The sequence below is a fragment of the Ceraceosorus guamensis genome (assembly GCF_003144195.1).
Source record: "Ceraceosorus guamensis strain MCA 4658 unplaced genomic scaffold IE81scaffold_36, whole genome shotgun sequence".
Classification (NCBI taxonomy): domain Eukaryota; kingdom Fungi; phylum Basidiomycota; class Exobasidiomycetes; order Ceraceosorales; family Ceraceosoraceae; genus Ceraceosorus; species Ceraceosorus guamensis.
In genome coordinates this window covers 106303-123115 of record NW_020290031.1, presented here as the reverse complement: position 1 = coordinate 123115, position 16813 = coordinate 106303, and the positions used below count along the sequence as shown (strand labels likewise).

The window sequence follows — 16813 nt, the reverse complement described above, 5'->3', positions numbered from 1 at the left end:
CGACGCCTTGCAATCTGTCCAATAGAGCTCTTCCCTCGATCTCGTCGTGCGCCTCGCCTGCAGCTTTGCGAGATACGGTCTCATCTTCCGCTTCATCGTGCTGCTCTTCCTCCGCATCTTCATCCGACTCCACATCTTCCTCTTCCTCTTCCTCTTCCTCGTCACCTACAGGCTCGGACAGGTCCAAAATTTTGCCGGCGCCTCCGCCCGATCGAGGTACCCGAGATGAGAAATCGTCTTCGGAGCTCGAAGCTGCCTGTTCCTGCGAAAAGCTGCTATTTGACGCGATGTGTGTGCCTGGGAGCGGTGGGAGGCCGTCTACGTCGAGCAAGTCGTACATTGCTACCAGCGCTCGGAAACGTGCGTAGAGAGAAGTCTCGGCCTGGGCACACGCAGGCGCAAGTCGCGTGAGTCTACAAAGTTCTTTGCCAGCGACTGGGAGCATCGAGGCCGCCCACGAACGCACCTCGCACGTCACGAACGCATCTCTGTGGTGCTGCCACGCGTGGGTGAAGCATCTGCCCAACCTCCTAGCCACGCTACCAAAGTACCTCAAGCTGGTGGTAGGAACATACGTCCTGCTTGGGAAGTGCCTTGCAGAGTTGAGCAGTGAAGTTGTGCCGTCCAATGTGTGCACAACATAATCAATGGCACAGCACTGCCGACCCTCTTCGTGCGATGCGCACAGGTACTCCCAATCTGCTGCTGCCATGCCTGAGCACGCTTCGCTCGTGGTCCGACTGCATGATCGCTGCAACGCTACCAACCAAGGAGAGTTGAAGTCTTGAACGATGCGTCTGTCGTCATTGGAGCGCAAGTCAGCAGAAGGCATGCAAAGTAGTCAAACTTCGCCCTTACTCCGTGTCACATGCTGTTGCGCTGCCCGACTGACCTCAACTGTTCATACACCCATACATCCGTGTCTACACCAGACTCGTCATGCGGGTGTCCCACCTTTGGTTCGTCCGCCAATCCACCAAAGCCGTTCTCGTGGTCGTCCATCGCACTGCTCTTCTCGGGCGCCTCGGGCACAGCTACGATCTTGTCAACATCGTGAGGATCTGTTCTTACCAACTCCTCGATGTACTCTTGAAGCTGAAAGGGTCCGTCATGCGACGAGAGGGATGCTGGACCGACAGGTGTGGGGAAAGCTGATTCGTACGTCTGTCCTTTCCGAATACGGTGTGGAATGGCAGTTGATGACACCATGTTGTTGAGTCGCTCAGACGGAGTCACTGCAAGGAGCATGTCGGGTGCGTAGTGGCGAATTCCGCCCTTAGACAAAGAACGATGCCACTGAGATTCTTGCCGTGTGGCCCCTCGTGACTGCTTGCGATTTCGTCAAAGCTTGGTGTTCCTTTTCGGTTGGGTAGAGGTGCTTGCTGATGCTCGCTGATGTGTGTCACGGAAGAACGGAAGAAGGGGCGATCGCTGGCTGTGCTCGCCATCAATGGAGAGGCGACTGTACCGCCTCGAGATTAGCCGCGCTTACAGTTCAGATGTTGGACACAAGTTGACTGACTACTGGCAATGGAATGGATCCACCCAGACTGAGCCCTTCATTTGGAGCCGAGATGCAGCAGTGCGGCGGGTGCCCCATGCGCCGGTGCAGCTTTCACGGCTGCATGCATGCATTGTGGCCAGATTTCAAAGGTCTTGAAAGGTTTGTTGATCATTCCTAATTTGAAGTCAGCGAGGTCAACCATTTGAATGGTGCGTGGGGATCGCCACGTGGTTGCTGCTCAATACGAACAACGTGCGTTGCTGACCGCGCCTCCCCTGGCGGCGCCGGCTGCTCCACTCTTGGCTGATTTTGGGTCGACGATGGGCCAAGCAGCTTGCGCACCCACGACTCATACTATTAACCGTCAGACCCATCTCGCGCTGACCAGTCCGTCTGTCCTAGAAACGTGAAGTATTGAGTGCCGAAATTCATGTTTTCGAGTCGAGAGCCTTGATTCGAGGCCGCTCGTCATGGGCTCACGTGAGCAGGCATCTTGGCGTGAGTTACGCTCGATCCTGGATGGCGCGCACATGTGGTGCAGAAGCGCGTCGAAATCTGGCAATTGCGCCCGCGAAACGTCACGAAGCTTCCAGCAGGCGCGCAATCTCCACCTATCCGCTTGATGCTGCATGGGCGATGTCTGTCTGGGTCAGGATTCAAGGCACGCAGTTATAGCCATGCAGCCGCGCACGCGCCTGCTGGGCTGGGTTTTGAAAGTTTCTTCTAATAATGTCGTAGCTGCACGCTTGATGATGGAGGCTCGCGCTCAGACCAAAATCTTCAGATCGATCAAGAGAGTGATTTGGTGTAAAGTGCATCGGCACGAGCGCACACTTATCAACCACCATCAGTCTCTCATTCACACCCGTCCCCGTCCATTTCTCAGGCGTATCGCACCTCATCCCAAAGACTCGCCTCCAGCAACACGCGCAGCAGCGACAGCAACTTCTGCACGCTCTTTCAGCGAGACGATCATCCTCGCAACACGCGCCGCGCACAAGCATACCCTCTAGACGTCCTTTCTACTTTTCGCGACACACCGCTCACAGCACCATGTCGGTAGTCGGTTTCGACGTGGGCAATGCCACCTCCAAGGTTGGTGCTGCCCGAGCTCGTGGTGTCGACGTCCTCGCAAACGAGAGCAGTCAACGTTTGACTCCGTGAGTAGTTGTTGGATTTGATCCAGGCGCTACGCACGACGACGGGCATGCTGACATAGAGGTCTGCCATCTTCAGATCGCTTGTCTCCTTCGGACAAAAAGCGCGTGCTTTGGGTGAAGGGGCTGCGACTATGCAGACCTCCAACTTCAAGAACACGATTGGCAGTCTCAAGCGTCTGGTAGGACGTACATTTGCTTCCCTCGAGGAAGAAGAGAAGAAATTCATCAATGCTGAGCTTGTAGATGCTAAGGGCGAAGTCGGCGTCAAGGTGAGTCTTTCTCAGTGTCTAACGAACGCATGTGAAGGTGCATGACATTGATGCTTGGGTTTTGTCGGCGTACAATTTACAGGTCAGGTTTGCAAACGAGCAACGGGTCTTTTCGGCAACACAGCTACTTGCCATGTACCTGGGCAAGCTTCGGGACCAGGCCAGCAGAGAGATGGGCGGATCTCTAGTCTCGGATGTTGTCTTGTCTGTGCCTCAATGGTTCACTGACGTGCAAAGGCGGGCCTACTTGGACGCCGCCGAGATTGCATCCTTGAACCCTCTCAGACTGCTCAACGACACAACCGCAACCGCTCTTGGATACGGAATCACCAAGACTGATCTGCCAGAGGCTGATGCACCCAGGCATGTCGTCTTCGCAGACTTCGGTCACTCTAGCTACCAGGTTGCCATCGTCGCTTTCTCAAAGGGTCAACTGACTGTCCTTGGTCAAGCTTCGGACAGGCACTTTGGCGGACGTGACATCGACCATGCCCTGTTGCACCACTTTGCACAGGAATTCAAGGGCAAGTACAAGATTGACGTCTTGTCCAACCCCAAGGCCATCTTCCGCCTCGCAGCCGGTTGCGAGCGTCTCAAGAAAGTCCTTTCTGCCAACGCCGTCGCTCCTCTGAACGTTGAGAGCATTATGGAAGACATTGACGCTGCCTCTCAGCTGAAGCGGGAGGAATTCGAAGAGCTCATCGCCCCCTTGTTGCAAAAGGTGCACGTGCCTCTTGAGCAGGCTTTGGCGCAATCAGGCCTCACCAAGGACCAGATTGACAGCGTCGAGCTGGTCGGAGGTGGATCTCGTGTTCCTGCCCTCAAGGACCGAGTTCAGGCCTTCTTCGGCAAGCCACTGTCTTTCACGTCCAATCAGGACGAGGCTGTGGTTCGTGGATGCACCCTCGCCTGTGCTTCGCTCTCTCCCATCTTCAAAGTGCGAGAATTCACAGTGCACGACATTGCCTCTTACCCCATCAAGGTCACCTGGGAGAAGGCGGCGGATGTGCCAGACGAAGACACCGAGTTGGTCGTGTTCCAACCAAGCAATCCAATCCCTTCCACCAAAATCCTCACGTTCTACCGCAAGGAACCCTTTTCCCTTTCTGCGCACTACGCCAACGCCGCTAAGTTGCCCGCGGGTATCAACCCATGGCTCGGCGATTTCCAAATCAAGAATGTCACCCCTACCGCTGAGGGCGACCATTCCATCGTAAAGGTCAAGGCGAGACTGAATCTGCACGGCATCTTGAACGTCGAGAGCGCCTACCTTGTCGAGGAAGTTGAGAAAGAAGAGGACGTCGCGGTCGATGGAGCTGAGGGCGAAGCTCCCAAGACCGAGAAGCGCAAGGTCAAGAAGGTGCAGCGCAAGGGAGACCTCCCTGTCATCTCTGGTCTTGCTGGCAAAGACCCAAGCTTGCTCGCTAGTCTCAAGGAGGCGGAGAACGAAATGTACGCCAGTGACAAGCTCGTCGTCGACACTGAGGACAGGAAGAATGCTCTGGAGGAGTATATCTACGACCAGCGAAGCAAGCTGGACGAGCGCTACAAGGCTTTCGTCCAGCCTCAGGAGAAGGAGCAATTCTTGGCTGCGCTTAGCGAGCAAGAGGAGTGGCTTTACTCCGAAGAGGGAGAGGACGCGTCAAAGTCTGCTTACGTCGAGAGATTGGAGAAGTTGCAAAAGATTGGCGCCCCCATTGCGTATCGATACACAGAGAACGAGGAGAGGCCCAAGGCTGCCTCCGCCCTGAGAGACTCGATCAATCTCTACATGTCCCAAGCCACTGGCGGCGAAGAAAAGTTCAATCATATTTCGGACGCCGATAAACAGAAGGTCATTGACATTTGTGCAAATGCAGACAAGTGGTTGGGAGATCAGCTGGCCAAGCAGTCTGAGCTGCCTAAGAACGTGGATCCCAAGATCACCACTGCTCAGATGGCCAAGTGGAGAGACGACGTCATCTACACCTCGGTGCCTGTCATGAGCAAGGTCAAGCCGCCGACTTCCAGTGCTCCCCCTCCTCCTCCTAAGCAGGAGCAACAAGCGCCCAAGGAGGGTCAACAAGCCCCCCCTGCTGAAGGCGAAGCACCTGCCGCAGAGGGCGAAGCGCCAAAGGACGAGATGGATGTCGACTAGATCACTAGTCCGCTTGGTCAGATCACTGTCACCTCACAAGAGAAGGCGAAGGCGCCCGATCTTTCCGCTTCATCTTCCCTTCTTTTCAAAATCTTGACGTTCGACCATTCGTCGTCGACGCATCTTGACCAATCAGCGATCCGAGTAGAAATACAATGTCGAGTGTTGCAGCTGTGTCCCGCGCGTGTGTGTCTTCGTCACTTCCACGTCATGTCGCGCGCTCGCCGTCACGGCCACACAAACAGCTTGCGTGCTGTCGAATCGACGTTCGTGAGCAGTCGTGCGTTCAAACCTCGAAGTGGGCTTGGCTCGTGAGCGGGTGAGTGGCTTTGCGTGGCTTGAGCGACAGAAACTCCGGCCTTGTGCATCTCCTGTCTCGCAGAGCCAAAGAGAACCCGGAACTGCCGATCCCGCGAAACCCATCGACACAAGCATTCAGAGTGATTTCGAGTCTTGTGCGATATGTCCGTTTTGCCGATGCTCAAATCGGCATCGACCTGCTGGAGCAACGACTCGGAGAGGAGATCTGCATCACGGAGCGGAAAGGTAGAAGAAGAAGAGAATTCCGTCAGCAGAGTCAAGAGTCATGCGTTCAAGCTGCACGTTGACCTGTAAGCGCTGCGCTGCGCGTGTCACGTGTGCAAGCCGATCAAGAATTTCCCCACGCTATCGAAAGGGTTGGGTCATGCAAGGGGATGGGATACCACATGCTGCACGCACGTCCTTCCTGCGTGTATGGCTCCGAAACACCAAAGCCATGCACGAATCAACGACGAGACCAAGCAGCGTGCCCGACCAAACGCCGCCTTCCGGTCGACCTTGACCTATATACAGCCGTTGCGGAGTCACTACATGCGTCAAGCTGTCAAACGCAGAGACCCATGATGAGTAGCGGGCACTTTATGTCCCGGCCAGCAGCGTAGACTGACGGCGAGAATGCGGCGCGCTTGTTTCAGAAGCGTCACTTCAGTACTACTATAGTAGTAGTAGTAGTCGATCGCAGTCCTGACAGTCCGCTGCATCTGCGCCTATTTGATGACGCGAAACCCCGCCTTGCTCGCATGTGCTTTGGTACAGACGACAGCGGCAACAGCGCATCAGCAGCAGCGACTGGATGCCTTCGCAGTTGCCTCTTTCGATGCAGTCCGGCTCAAAGTGCACTTGCTCTATGATACAGTATATAGCCATGCAGCATGCAAGTGAAAGTTTGAGAGCTTGGCTCTGACGCTGCTCGAGAGTTTGACAGCCACAACAATCACTCGAGCGCCGCGTACTCGCGACTGGCCAGCATGTGTGCTGGCTGTGTCTGATGGCGGGTGCAAACCCAAGCTTGCAGATGAGATTGTCCCACAAGACGGTGTGTGGCCCAGCTAGCGCGGTGGAAGTGTGAGCCTAAACGCAAGTCGTTTGGTTCCAAAGACGAGCGCGATGCTCGGGCTTCTCTACTCACAGGCTCGGCCGTCGGTCACATCCCTTGCACGCGCAGCGAAAGTTCGTCCAAGCCCCATCAGCCAAGAAGAGGCCGAAGTCACTTTTAGCTCCGTGTAGACTCCCCTGCATGGGAGTTCCTGCCGGCCAGGTTTAGTCGTGAGTCCTGGGTACAGCCACCCGAGGCTGCTTCGCACCTCAAACACTGCGGCCCCATCAAAGCACTTTCCATATTGGCGCGCTGATCCATCCTTTGCCACATTATCTCATGGATTCACTGACAGGCCTGCCCTCGATCGTTCCCTCTTCTCTACACTCATCGCTTCTCCCTTCGTCTTGGTAACCTCCTGATCAAGCTACGACGTTGTGGACATTAAAGCGAGCTTGCCAATACTCACGGCGCCCTGTGTGCTGTGTGCCGCAGGTGAGGCGTAACCCTTGGGTCAAGTCCTCGAGTGAGCCATCATCATGGAGGTGCAGACGCTCCATCCGTCTGGAGTAGGCCCGACCTCTCCGATATTAAGCTCCAATCCACAGATCATGCCCCGAGCATCCAGCCTCGAAAGATCTGCCTTCGCATCCCTCAGAAGCGCCGAGGCGTCTAGGAGTCGTACAATAGACGAGCAAGAGGGATCCCGCCGCCTGCTCACTCAGTCGGAGCATCCAGCGCCTCACACCTCGCCAGAGCAGCTCAAGGGGAAGGGCAAGGCGGCTGAGAGTCCCAACACGACGAATGCTGCACAGCCTCAATTCTTTGGGACCAACGGCCACGAGGTGCCTTCTTACGCGGACTCGCCGTGTTCCAGTCTGATCAGCACCTTTGAGCCTATGCAGATTGATACATCTAGTCAAGAAAATCACGTCCATTTTGCGCCAGGTCGCGTGTCCCTTCTGCCATCTGTTCACTCGGGAGGTCAATGGGCCGGTTCGAAGCTCAAGAATGAGGTGCAGCTGGACGAGGCATCAGACGATGCAGAATCCGAGTCAAATCAAAAGGCTGCTTCGATAAGAAGCCGCCCTCGAAGTGTAAGCGCGCTAGCCGTCAGTCGCAGTCGATCGTCCAATGCAGCGCACCAGCTGATGGTACCGGGAGCAAATGTTGCGGACCAGGCCGACGGTTTCAACGATCGTAGCTTCTTGCCGGACGTCGGTGATGAGCGCCCTGCGAGTAGGACTCGTGGTGGAGGACTGTTGAAGATGCGCGGCAAGGCCGACAGCCTCGCTGGTGCTAGGCAAGCGCCCTTGAGCGACGCGCATGCAGCCGCAGCGAAGCCGGTCAAGGAGTCTGCGCCACCCCCAACGTCAGCAGCGCTTGCCATCCAGTATTCTTCAACCACCCTGGCTGAGCATCCGAGAGACGCTCCTGCCCGACACCGCTCTTCCGGTACTCTTCGGAACCTTTTTCGTCGACGCCCCCGTGAGGATGAGGAAGCTACACCGGTTCCAGCACCCAAGAAGTTGCCGGGAGAGAGCGAGTGGGAGGCGTCGCTGCGCGCTTCCGACGAAAAGGCGCAAAAGGCGTCGGAGAAAGCCAGAAGGGCTCATGCCTTGGCCGCTGAGTTCTCATTGGAGAAGCCAGTCAAGCGAGTCCCGGAAACCAAGCCTCGCGCCCGCAGCCGCCATAGCATCAGCTCCGCCGGGTCTGCTGTATCTGCGGAAGACCTCGGCGATGGGCGGGTTTATCGTATAACCCGTGAGCAGGGCCACAATGGGCACGACAAGGATCATAGCGCTCTGCCGTCTTATAGAAGTCGGACGTCGACTGCTGAGCACACCTCGCCCTTGCAAAGAACGCCGGCTTCGGCATTGGAAGATTCCTGGGCTTCTCGTCATTACAGCGAACGCGCTCGCGTCGCAGACGCCAGCTTCTTCTCTCCGGCTAGTAGCAGCAGCGGCAGCTTCAGGAGCAGAAGCGACAGCAGCGCCGGATGTGGAGCCATAGAACGTCGTCCATCTGATACGAGCGCTCTTTCTAGTCACCACCATTATGAATTTGAGGCAGGCGCTCGCGTCCGCTTTGAAGACAGTCCCACACTCGGCAGCGACAATCCCCATGAAAAGCGTTCGACACCGTCACCGAGGAGCAAGCGGCCCAGCACTGCTGGCTCGCCCTACCGGCTGGCGATGAGCTCTTCGACGAAGCTTGCGCGTGTTCTAGGTGGCGAAGCCGAGTGGAGCGCGGGGGCCCATCAATCTATTCCATCAAGCCGCCTGCAGGATCCTGCCATTTATACCGGTAGCATGGTTGCCCGCCATCCCTATGCGGTTGCGGCTCAGCAGCCTTCCAGACGCCCCAACACCTCTCACGCGTCAAGCACCTCTCAGTCATCCGAGGACTGGAAGCAAGTCATCGATGAAGCTTACGTGGCCAACGAAACGCTTTTGCGACGCTTGCCTGCTTCCTCGGACGATTTACGCATCACCAGCAACGGTGGCGTCCTGTCACCTGCCTCTTCTACGCGAGTTCTCGATCCTCAGATCGAATCAAGCCAGCACCATTGCGGTGACACGACAGACGGAGTCCTCTTTTCGGGTCTTTCGGACAGGAGACACGCGCCACGCCCTCGCAAGCTCGAGCTACCTCCCTCGCCTGTGCCCAGCTCATCTCAATCCGACCCATCACGAAGCTCGACGCCGCGTCGCCTGTCGGCGAGCAACATGCTCGGGCTTCGACCCCCAACGCAGACATGCTCGACCGGGAACAGCAGTGTCTCCGACGCGCCTACTTCGCGCACCCTCTCCATGTCGGGCGACTCGGCGTTGAGCTGTGATACGAGCTCACGTGATGCTGGAGAATCGGAGGCTTCGAGCGGCTACGCCAATGAGGACTCATCTAACGGCCACTCCGACTCCCCGACGGCATCACGCGCCAGCTCTGTCTTCCGGTCTTCTGCATTTGCTGCGAGCCCTTTGGCCAGCCCTACGATTCGTATCAAGGATCTAAGCGAGCCCAACTCAGCCTCACAAAGCATTTGTGGAGCTGTAGCTCTTTCTCCTCGTCGCATGTCCCGCACCTTGTCTGACAGCGGACACGGCCACGAGCGATGCCTCAGTCCTCGCCGTATCCCCATTGCAACTCCTCCTCCTACGGCACCGCTTCCCTTGCCTCCCATGGACTCTCCTAGATCCTTTGTGACCACGCTCTCCAGAGCTTCTAGCGTTACTAGCCACTCTCAAACACTTTCGCCCACTCCCGAAGCGTGCATTCTCAATGAGGACAGCCTCAAGACTCCCACCATGTAGGCAGCGCGATTATCCCCTTCGGTTTCTACCAGAGCCTTCCACCCCACAAGGCCTTGAGACCCCATTCGCGGTCACGTCCGCAAGCGTTGGTCAACACCCAGTACGAACTCACAGAGCACACTGTTCGAATTCTGAATTTCTACTACTTTGCGAGTCCTGGATCCTGGCGGATCGTTCGATTGCTTCTGATTGTGACGATGAACATTTTGGCGAAAGTCCGACGGAGAGAGGGCCCGGTAGACTCGAGATCTGTAGACAGCGTGGGAAATTATGTGCATCGAATCGATCACGCGCCTCGCATGGTCGCGTCGTGCTGACATGAGCAAGGTCTGCATCTGCACTCCTGGTGTGGAGAAGGTATGTCGCCAAGCAGGGTCCAGCCAGGCATTTCTCTTCGCCCAGACATCAGCAGCGCGTGCTGAGAGCAGGGGCCCCTGCTGACTTGAAGGCGCAGATTCCATTCGGCTACCCGCCACCCTCAGCACAAGCTTGTGGACCGCAGACCATCGGTGCATTTCTTCACAGGCGCTCGCAGGCCTGCAGCTGAAGCGGACGATGTGCGGTGCGCCCGGCAGGAATGAGGGCCAGGCTGGCGCATGATCGGAGGTCTTTCCAAAGCTGTAAGATGCGTCACTGGAAGAGGTCTGTGGATGTGCACGGCTCGATCAGACACAAGAACGAATTGGGTGAGAGTCTCGCTGTGTGACGTCAAACTTTGGCGCGAAGGTCGCGGTGAGGGTGATGGCAGAGATGAGCTGTAATCAGCACTTATAAGATCTTTGTTCAGTCCCGCAACCACTCTTCCTAACCCCCCAAGCACGCTTCCTAAAGCCTTCAACGTCGCTTACACTTCACCACTCGCACTGCACCTAATCGTGCTTGCAATGTCTGCGTTCCGTCTCTCAAGCTTGGCTCGTGCCGGGCTCACCTCCCAACGAGCCCAAATTCGCTTCTACTCTTCCGGCAACAAAGCTGGCAATGAAGCCGAGGCAGTTGTGGGACGCGTGCAGGGTTCGATCGGCAAAGCGGTCGGTTCCGCTGCTCAGGAGATGAAGGGTTTGTTTCGACCGTTGATCGATGCTAGTTAGTCGTCTTTGCCGCGGAGGGCATCGCAAGGGTCTTATGCTGGAAGTCTGGCCCTAGGCCAGAGGGCAAATCTGAGATGGGCGCACCAACGAGCAGGATGATTCCTGCTTTCAACATTCAGAGCTGTCCATTGGCCATCTGAGCTGACTTGATTTACTTCGCATCCACAGGCCGAGGCAAGGAGCTCAAGGCGTCGAGCAAGCAGGCTGCAGCAGATCTCACTGATCAGGGCTCAGGCGCAGCTGACAGCGCAGGCCAGTGAGTCATCCAGGTCATTGTGATCACGGCGCGCACCAAGTCGCCACAGTTGTGAATGGTCTTGCTGACAAATGCCGTGGCATCAATCAAGGCGCGCAGCATCTGTCGTCGAAGGCATAAAGAAGGGCGTAACCAAGACTGGAGAAGCAGTGGACGGCTCGGGCAGAAAGCACGAGTAATTCCACCGCTGGCATTCGCGTACTTGCGGAACGGCATGCTGTGGCTTTCGTGGACCCTTGCCTCATCAGATAATCATAATCTTCATGGTAATCTTCATGGTATTGATCGAGTGCATTCGGGAGAGGGGTGGGTATGAGTGTGACATGGTCTGCCCTCGAGGCCGCGGCAAGGAAGGAACCGAGGCAAAGGTTACAACGAATTGCGTACAAAATGCCAGGCTGTGAACTAGCAATCTTACGGCTTCAAATCTCAGCCCATCCGCTGGGGGGAGCTCTTTCAGCGCTGAAGAGCGTGAGAACAAAGACAAGCGCATGAGCGCTTGCAGCCATGCTAAAGCCTCTATACAGGCTCCGAACGCCTCCGAGGCTGGAATGCCCACCCTTTGCCAGCACAGAGCTCCGGGCAAGAGGATTCGGGGTGTTGCTTCCACTGTCAGTGGTAGAAGCGGTGGACTGCTCCCTCTTGTGTCTAGGTACCGGCGAAGCAGACGTTTCCTCCGTGATGATTCTGTAGATCGCTTCCACCACCCCCAAATAAGGTCTTGGGCGCGTCTCGACGCAGGTCCTGAGAGCTCGCAAAGGCTTCCGTCCCGGGCTGAGACCCACATCGGCGATGTTTGTAGCTGTAGGTGGGCGTGCACCAACCGGTGCGGGAGGATCAGCACCCCAAGGCGCCCGCGGCTGAATCTGTAGCCGCCTGCGAATTGTCTCGATCGGTAGCGTCACGCTCAGTGCAATGACCCCTAGCGTCATGTCAGCCAGCGCATAAGCGACCGGTGAGGTATTGGGATCAAGGCGCAACGTATGCTCAATGATCAATGGAGCGCCCAGGCTCAGAGCAGGTCGAATGGTGAAGTCGAGCAACGTAGGAATGAAGAGATTAGGATGGAAGTATGCTGTGCGCCATCCACCCTCCTCTTCCAAGATCTGCTTGAGTCCTTGCCACGGACCATTGTACTTCCGATGAGGAGCGAGAGTTGACTGAGCAATGAGCCTGGTACGGATCAAGTCCAGCGGAGATAGAGCAAAGCCGGTGATGAGCTGCGAGGTGAGGTGCAGCAAGAAAGTCCTCCTCGGGTATGGTGCATACGGGAGGGGCAATGGGGTCTGAGCAGAAGGGGCAAATAGGGCAAGAATTTCGGTGACGATCGGCGTCAAGATGTTGGTCCCGACGTCGAAGACAAAGGTTGTCAGCGCTCCTATCAAGGGATAGGATTGAGGGCGCTACGTCAGTTTGCCGCCCAGAGAAAGTGCTGCCCACACTAGTCAGGCTAAGCCTCACCTTTGAACAATCCCCAGTAGCCCTCCTTGCCGCGCGCGACAGCCTTGATCATCTCCCACACTCCCCCCCGCACAACGACAGGCAGTACGTGCTCAGGCTTGGCGCCCCCTTGCTGGTGCACGCTACGCCGTACGACGTAGCCCGACGCATCTGTAGGCAGCGTGCGCCGCTTTGGGGTCTCGGCTGGTCGCTGAGAAGTGGTTGCCAAATCAGCAAAGTAGGCGGAGGCGTCTTCTTCATCCGAAAGCTGCGATTGGTGTAGCGAGACCGATCGTCAGACCAGCCAGCAAAGTCATGAACATTCACTCCTCGTGCTACGTCTCCTCGAGGGCATGCCCAGTGTTGTCGTAGCAGCCAAACTCACCTCGTCATCGTCAGCGCCAAAATCACGCCTATGCGTGTCTTCGTCGAGCCATTCTTCCGTCTCTGGTGCGACCTCGTCATCATCATCCCACTCTGAGTGCTGAAGGCCTGCTGATCTTCCTTCTGCGGCCGCCTTTCTAGCTCTGGCACTAGCCAAAAGGATCCGCTTGGCTTCTGCTGCATCGGCATTCGCGGCTTGAACGTACGCTGTCCATACGTCATCCTTGGGCACCCATTGAATCTGCAGCAGCAGCTTGCCCACTTCGAATGGCATAGCGACGCAAGTCGAGCTGAACTGCAGCGCACCTGCAAGCACCAGGCCACGCGCAGCATCTGACCATGATGGACCTCTTGTTGTTTGCAAGCCTGCGAGATCGTCATCGTCTGGGCGGATGTAACGATTGGAGGGTCTGGAGCCTATCACTGCCGCCCCACGAGATGCTGTGGGCGCTGAACCCGAAGAGGTAGCCTTGGATGTGGACCCGCTGGATGGCAGGGCTGTGGTACCGGAAGGGCGAGAAGCGATGAAGACGGATCGATCCTCATCTGGCTGATAGTATGGGCGCAGCGGGTGCGCTGACCGCTCAGTTGACATGATGGCCAAGTGTTCGACCGGGTGGGGCAGATGACAAGCGGAGGTGGGTGAAGGTCGTGGGGGTACCAATGATGCTCTGAACTATCAGCAATGTTAGGCTGGCGATCCCGAGCGGCGAGGATTGTTTGCTCGATGCGCAGACCGCATATGCTGTGACTGCGCGTTGGATGGTGGTGAGCGTCGAGGTGTGCTGTGGAGATGTACGCTCACACTCACAACAGACTTGTGCATCCGCTCATGCGCCGGGGCTTGGCTTGCGACCCGCGCGCGCAACCCGTGGCGCCCGGGGGTCTTCGTACAGCACGTACGCGCGCTATCCCACACCTAGCGTGTGCCGTCGTCCCCTGCTCTCCATGCGTGATTTCACGATTCATTCCACGACGCTTGACTTGAACATTCACATCATCGTCGTGCGTTACACGTGTACCGCACCGAGTCCATCACTGCAGGTCGACATTGGCACCGAAAGCGAACAGGAAGCGGGCCGTCTTCAAGTTCAGACCTATTGAGATGCTTGACGGAGACAACATGAGCCATGGTGCTCGTCGATGCTGAATGATGCCCGCTTCGTGGTCTAGGCTCGTCACTCGCGGGCGCTGGGCCAGGTCAAGTCGGTCCGCCAAGCCAACCATCTTGGTTGTCCTAGCCCGTTGCTGGTGTCTGCGCATCGCTTTTTCCCATTCAAGATTCGATCACAGAGACGTCATTCACGTGATGGTGTTGATCATCGTTCGGATCAAGCATACTCGCCAATGTCTATGCCTTGCATTCACGAGTCAGTGAGTGACGCATGAGGATGCCCGCAAGGAACGTCTCCAATCAGAGTCATGAGCCACAAATCCGGGAAGACGCCGTGAGACCACTGAATCGAGGCCGGAGCAGACGACACGTGCATGCATCTGGCTATCACCAGACTCTCGACTCATGACTCATGACTGTTGCACCGGCAGCCTCACTTGCTCGCTTGACCTGCCGCCCCACGACGCTTCAAACTCTAGAGTGACATCTGAAGCTGGGCGTCGAGGACATGGTGGGACCCATCATCGCGACTACCGCGTCGCAGGCCCACACGCTTCCACGCCGTCGTTTCTACACGCTGAGCGAGTCCTCCTGATTGCTGAGTGATGATACTCGTCTTTCCTGGCAGGCAATACCTCGATTACCCCTTACTTGGTCGGAGGTGGGCCTCTTGCCAAAGTTTGCCAGTCACAGGAATACCGTACGAGTGTGATCGGAAAAGGAGGCTGGCTGTGTGCTGTTGCATGGAAACGCATGACACGACGTGCTTGATCATATTCATCAGTCGCGTCTTGACCATTCACGAGCACGTCTCAACGTTATCACGCTCAGCGGCGCAGAGAGACAGTTGAGCTCCTCACAGTCAGAGCAGGAGATCCATCATGATACAGTCTGGCTGAACACACGTGTCGTGCAAAGAGCGTGATCGGCTTGGAAGGCTATCACGAGCCAATCGGGAGGTAAAGCCTCCGAAACCTAGCAAGGAAAATCCCACGCTAGTGCTTGAATCATGATTGCCCACCCTTGACCGGCGGTGATTGAGGAAGGTGGCTGGGACGAGAAATTTGGGAACCTCTTCGGCACTCCAAAAGGCCCGAAAGGAGACACCTAGTCATCCTCGCATGTACGCTACAGCCGCTCGAAGCGAAGGGGCTGTTCTTCTCCCAGCAGTCTGTCTCCTCCAACCAGACGAGACCGCCACATCAGAGGCGCGAGCCGTACATCCGCACGATCCGCAGACACGCGCCCCTTCCTTGCTCTCCGCGACTATTGCAGGCGGACGCTCCAGTCTGGCGCGAAAGCGCATTCCTTGGCAGCAAAAGATTGATCGGGCGACGGGGGAGCGAGTCGAGCGCAGGAAGCAGCGGGTAGGCATCGCGAGAGGCGTGATGAGGTATAGGCGGCGCAATCTTTAAGGTACGCCAAAGATACGAGCTGCATACGTACAACTCAGTGACTGTGTTACTCATCAGCCGGGACCTGCCTCAAGGAAAGTCAAAGTGTTCGTCACCGTTAGCGTGGGTAAACGCAATCCTGGAATTGAGGCATCCTCTAACACCATCTGCGCCGGTCACCACCGAGCTGGACTATGCGACCAGAAGTTGAGCTTGGTTGACGAGTCTTGAGTACAAAAGTTTTCGAGCAGTCACGCATCCTGGTGGGACTTGTAAGTGATATCTATCGTAGCGTGCCGCACGGGTCAGTAGCAAACGCAATGACTCATCAGGCTAGAGCAAATCTAGCCGCACACTCATCACTTGACTCAAACCTCGTGGAGTGGCGACTGCTTCGTATTCACACGCATGGGTGTGACTCCCTGGGGCAGCAGAATCTTGTACCACAACAAGCGTGAAGGTAGCAGCTTCGCGCAAGGCATGGGGTAGCAGGCGCGAGGTACTGTACGTACCGCACCGTGAGCTAGCGTTGCAGGCACAACATTTATGATGGCTGAAACGCGACGATTCTTTCGACTGTCGGACCTCATTTAAAGTGCCCTCTCGCCAAACTCAGCCGCTCAAGTCAAGTCCGAAGGCAAGCGTCAGCTTTCAGTGTTGCTTCTATACATGTTCATTGCTGTCGATGCATCAGCGATCAATGATGTGGGCAGCAGAGTTGGGATGATCAGACTCAGGTGAATCAAGATTGCTTCACCGCAGTGACGAATTTTGATAATTGGCAGGAACCCTTTAAGCACAATCGAGCCTACGGTGATGGGGCACGTGTGTGCCCCGTGAGTCGGGGGTCGAAGGGATCCACGAATCTTGCATGGCAGCTGGCCAAAGCTCGTAGCCTGGCTGCGACATTTCGAGGCAGCTCACGAGTCCTCTGTGCGTGACAAGCATCTGATTTGGGAGTCAAGAGTGCTGGCTATGGTCTGGGCTTGTTTGAAACCGGTGCAACGGGCCCGCATCGCTTCCCGAACGAAGTGCCGAGGTCCCACGCATGTGCGGGTGCTTGCCTCGAAGCCATCAGGTGGGGCGCGCGACTCGACACTCACAACTCGTGACTTGGAAGGATGCTGCCGTGTTCCCGACAATCAAAATGTGAAAGCATGAGTCGGCTTTGTGTGAGGAAGAGAGCAGGATGCCTAGGAAGCAAGCACGTTTCGTGTTTACGCTTGGGTGTTCGTCAGCTTCTCGGGCGTGCTGCTCCCACAGCCTTGATGGAGGCAGAGTGGCTTGATTGAGATGCGGACAGTGCGGAAGCATCTTGACTCACACTACTCTTCTGTCTCACAGCTGTGCCTCGAAGGTACGTGTAGGTACCGTATATGCAGGCCTCGCAAGTTGG

At 56.6% G+C, this 16813-nt stretch overlaps 6 protein-coding genes across 6 annotated transcripts; 3 read left to right on the top strand and 3 right to left on the bottom strand.

Annotated features, from left to right (window-relative positions):
- Nucleotides 1–316: 316 nt before the first annotated feature.
- On the bottom strand, nt 317–1188 carry IE81DRAFT_275254 (Mob1/phocein; the record flags this gene model as incomplete). Its single annotated transcript, XM_025511451.1, has 4 exons — nt 317–382; nt 467–797; nt 893–923; nt 1008–1188. Coding segments are annotated over 4 exons (609 nt in total), but the record flags the coding sequence as incomplete, so codon positions are not given.
- A 1369-nt stretch (nt 1189–2557) lies between these two features.
- IE81DRAFT_291165 (putative heat shock protein) lies at nt 2558–5070 on the top strand (the record flags this gene model as incomplete). Its single annotated transcript, XM_025511884.1, has 3 exons — nt 2558–2664; nt 2741–2933; nt 3016–5070. The coding sequence occupies 3 exons, from the start codon at nt 2558–2560 to the stop codon at nt 5068–5070; spliced, it is 2355 nt and encodes a 784-aa protein (XP_025369054.1).
- A 5371-nt stretch (nt 5071–10441) lies between these two features.
- IE81DRAFT_152478 (hypothetical protein) lies at nt 10442–11297 on the top strand. Its single transcript, XM_025510459.1, has 3 exons — nt 10442–10797; nt 10998–11085; nt 11177–11297. Exons 1-3 carry the CDS (start codon nt 10626–10628, stop codon nt 11262–11264), a joined length of 348 nt encoding a protein of 115 aa, XP_025369053.1. The 5' UTR covers nt 10442–10625; the 3' UTR covers nt 11265–11297.
- Nucleotides 11298–11346: 49 nt separating this feature from the next.
- On the bottom strand, nt 11347–13680 carry IE81DRAFT_324064 (mitochondrial carrier). The gene is made up of 3 exons (XM_025514136.1): nt 12911–13680; nt 12547–12793; nt 11347–12463 (listed from the first exon to the last, which is right to left on the bottom strand). Exons 1-3 carry the CDS (start codon nt 13502–13504, stop codon nt 11508–11510), a joined length of 1797 nt encoding a protein of 598 aa, XP_025369052.1. The 5' UTR covers nt 13505–13680; the 3' UTR covers nt 11347–11507.
- Nucleotides 13681–13855: 175 nt separating this feature from the next.
- On the bottom strand, nt 13856–14300 carry IE81DRAFT_152446 (hypothetical protein). Its single transcript, XM_025510457.1, has one exon. It carries the CDS (start codon nt 14170–14172, stop codon nt 13945–13947), a length of 228 nt encoding a protein of 75 aa, XP_025369051.1. The 5' UTR covers nt 14173–14300; the 3' UTR covers nt 13856–13944.
- An 817-nt stretch (nt 14301–15117) lies between these two features.
- IE81DRAFT_324062 (hypothetical protein) lies at nt 15118–15921 on the top strand. The gene is made up of 3 exons (XM_025514135.1): nt 15118–15439; nt 15513–15689; nt 15766–15921. Exon 1 carries the CDS (start codon nt 15145–15147, stop codon nt 15436–15438), a length of 294 nt encoding a protein of 97 aa, XP_025369050.1. The 5' UTR covers nt 15118–15144; the 3' UTR covers nt 15439; nt 15513–15689; nt 15766–15921.
- The last annotated feature ends 892 nt before the right edge of the window (nt 15922–16813 follow it).

Bases quoted from the DNA above. Each gene is read 5' to 3' on its own strand.
- IE81DRAFT_152478 (XM_025510459.1), top strand. From the start codon at position 10,626: ATGTCTGCGTTCCGTCTCTCAAGCTTGGCTCGTGCCGGGCTCACCTCC. The intron at 10,798-10,997 runs GTTTGTTTCGAC...TCGCATCCACAG, and splicing joins CGCTGCTCAGGAGATGAAGG to GCCGAGGCAAGGAGCTCAAG. The intron at 11,086-11,176 runs GTGAGTCATCCA...GCATCAATCAAG, and splicing joins GCAGCTGACAGCGCAGGCCA to GCGCGCAGCATCTGTCGTCG.
- IE81DRAFT_324064 (XM_025514136.1), bottom strand. From the start codon at position 13,504: ATGTCAACTGAGCGGTCAGCGCACCCGCTGCGCCCATACTATCAGCCA. The intron at 12,794-12,910 runs GTGAGTTTGGCT...CACCAATCGCAG, and splicing joins TTGGCGCTGACGATGACGAG to CTTTCGGATGAAGAAGACGC. The intron at 12,464-12,546 runs GTGAGGCTTAGC...ATCCCTTGATAG, and splicing joins CTACTGGGGATTGTTCAAAG to GAGCGCTGACAACCTTTGTC.
- IE81DRAFT_152446 (XM_025510457.1), bottom strand. From the start codon at position 14,172: ATGCGCAGACACCAGCAACGGGCTAGGACAACCAAGATGGTTGGCTTG.
- IE81DRAFT_324062 (XM_025514135.1), top strand. From the start codon at position 15,145: ATGTACGCTACAGCCGCTCGAAGCGAAGGGGCTGTTCTTCTCCCAGCA.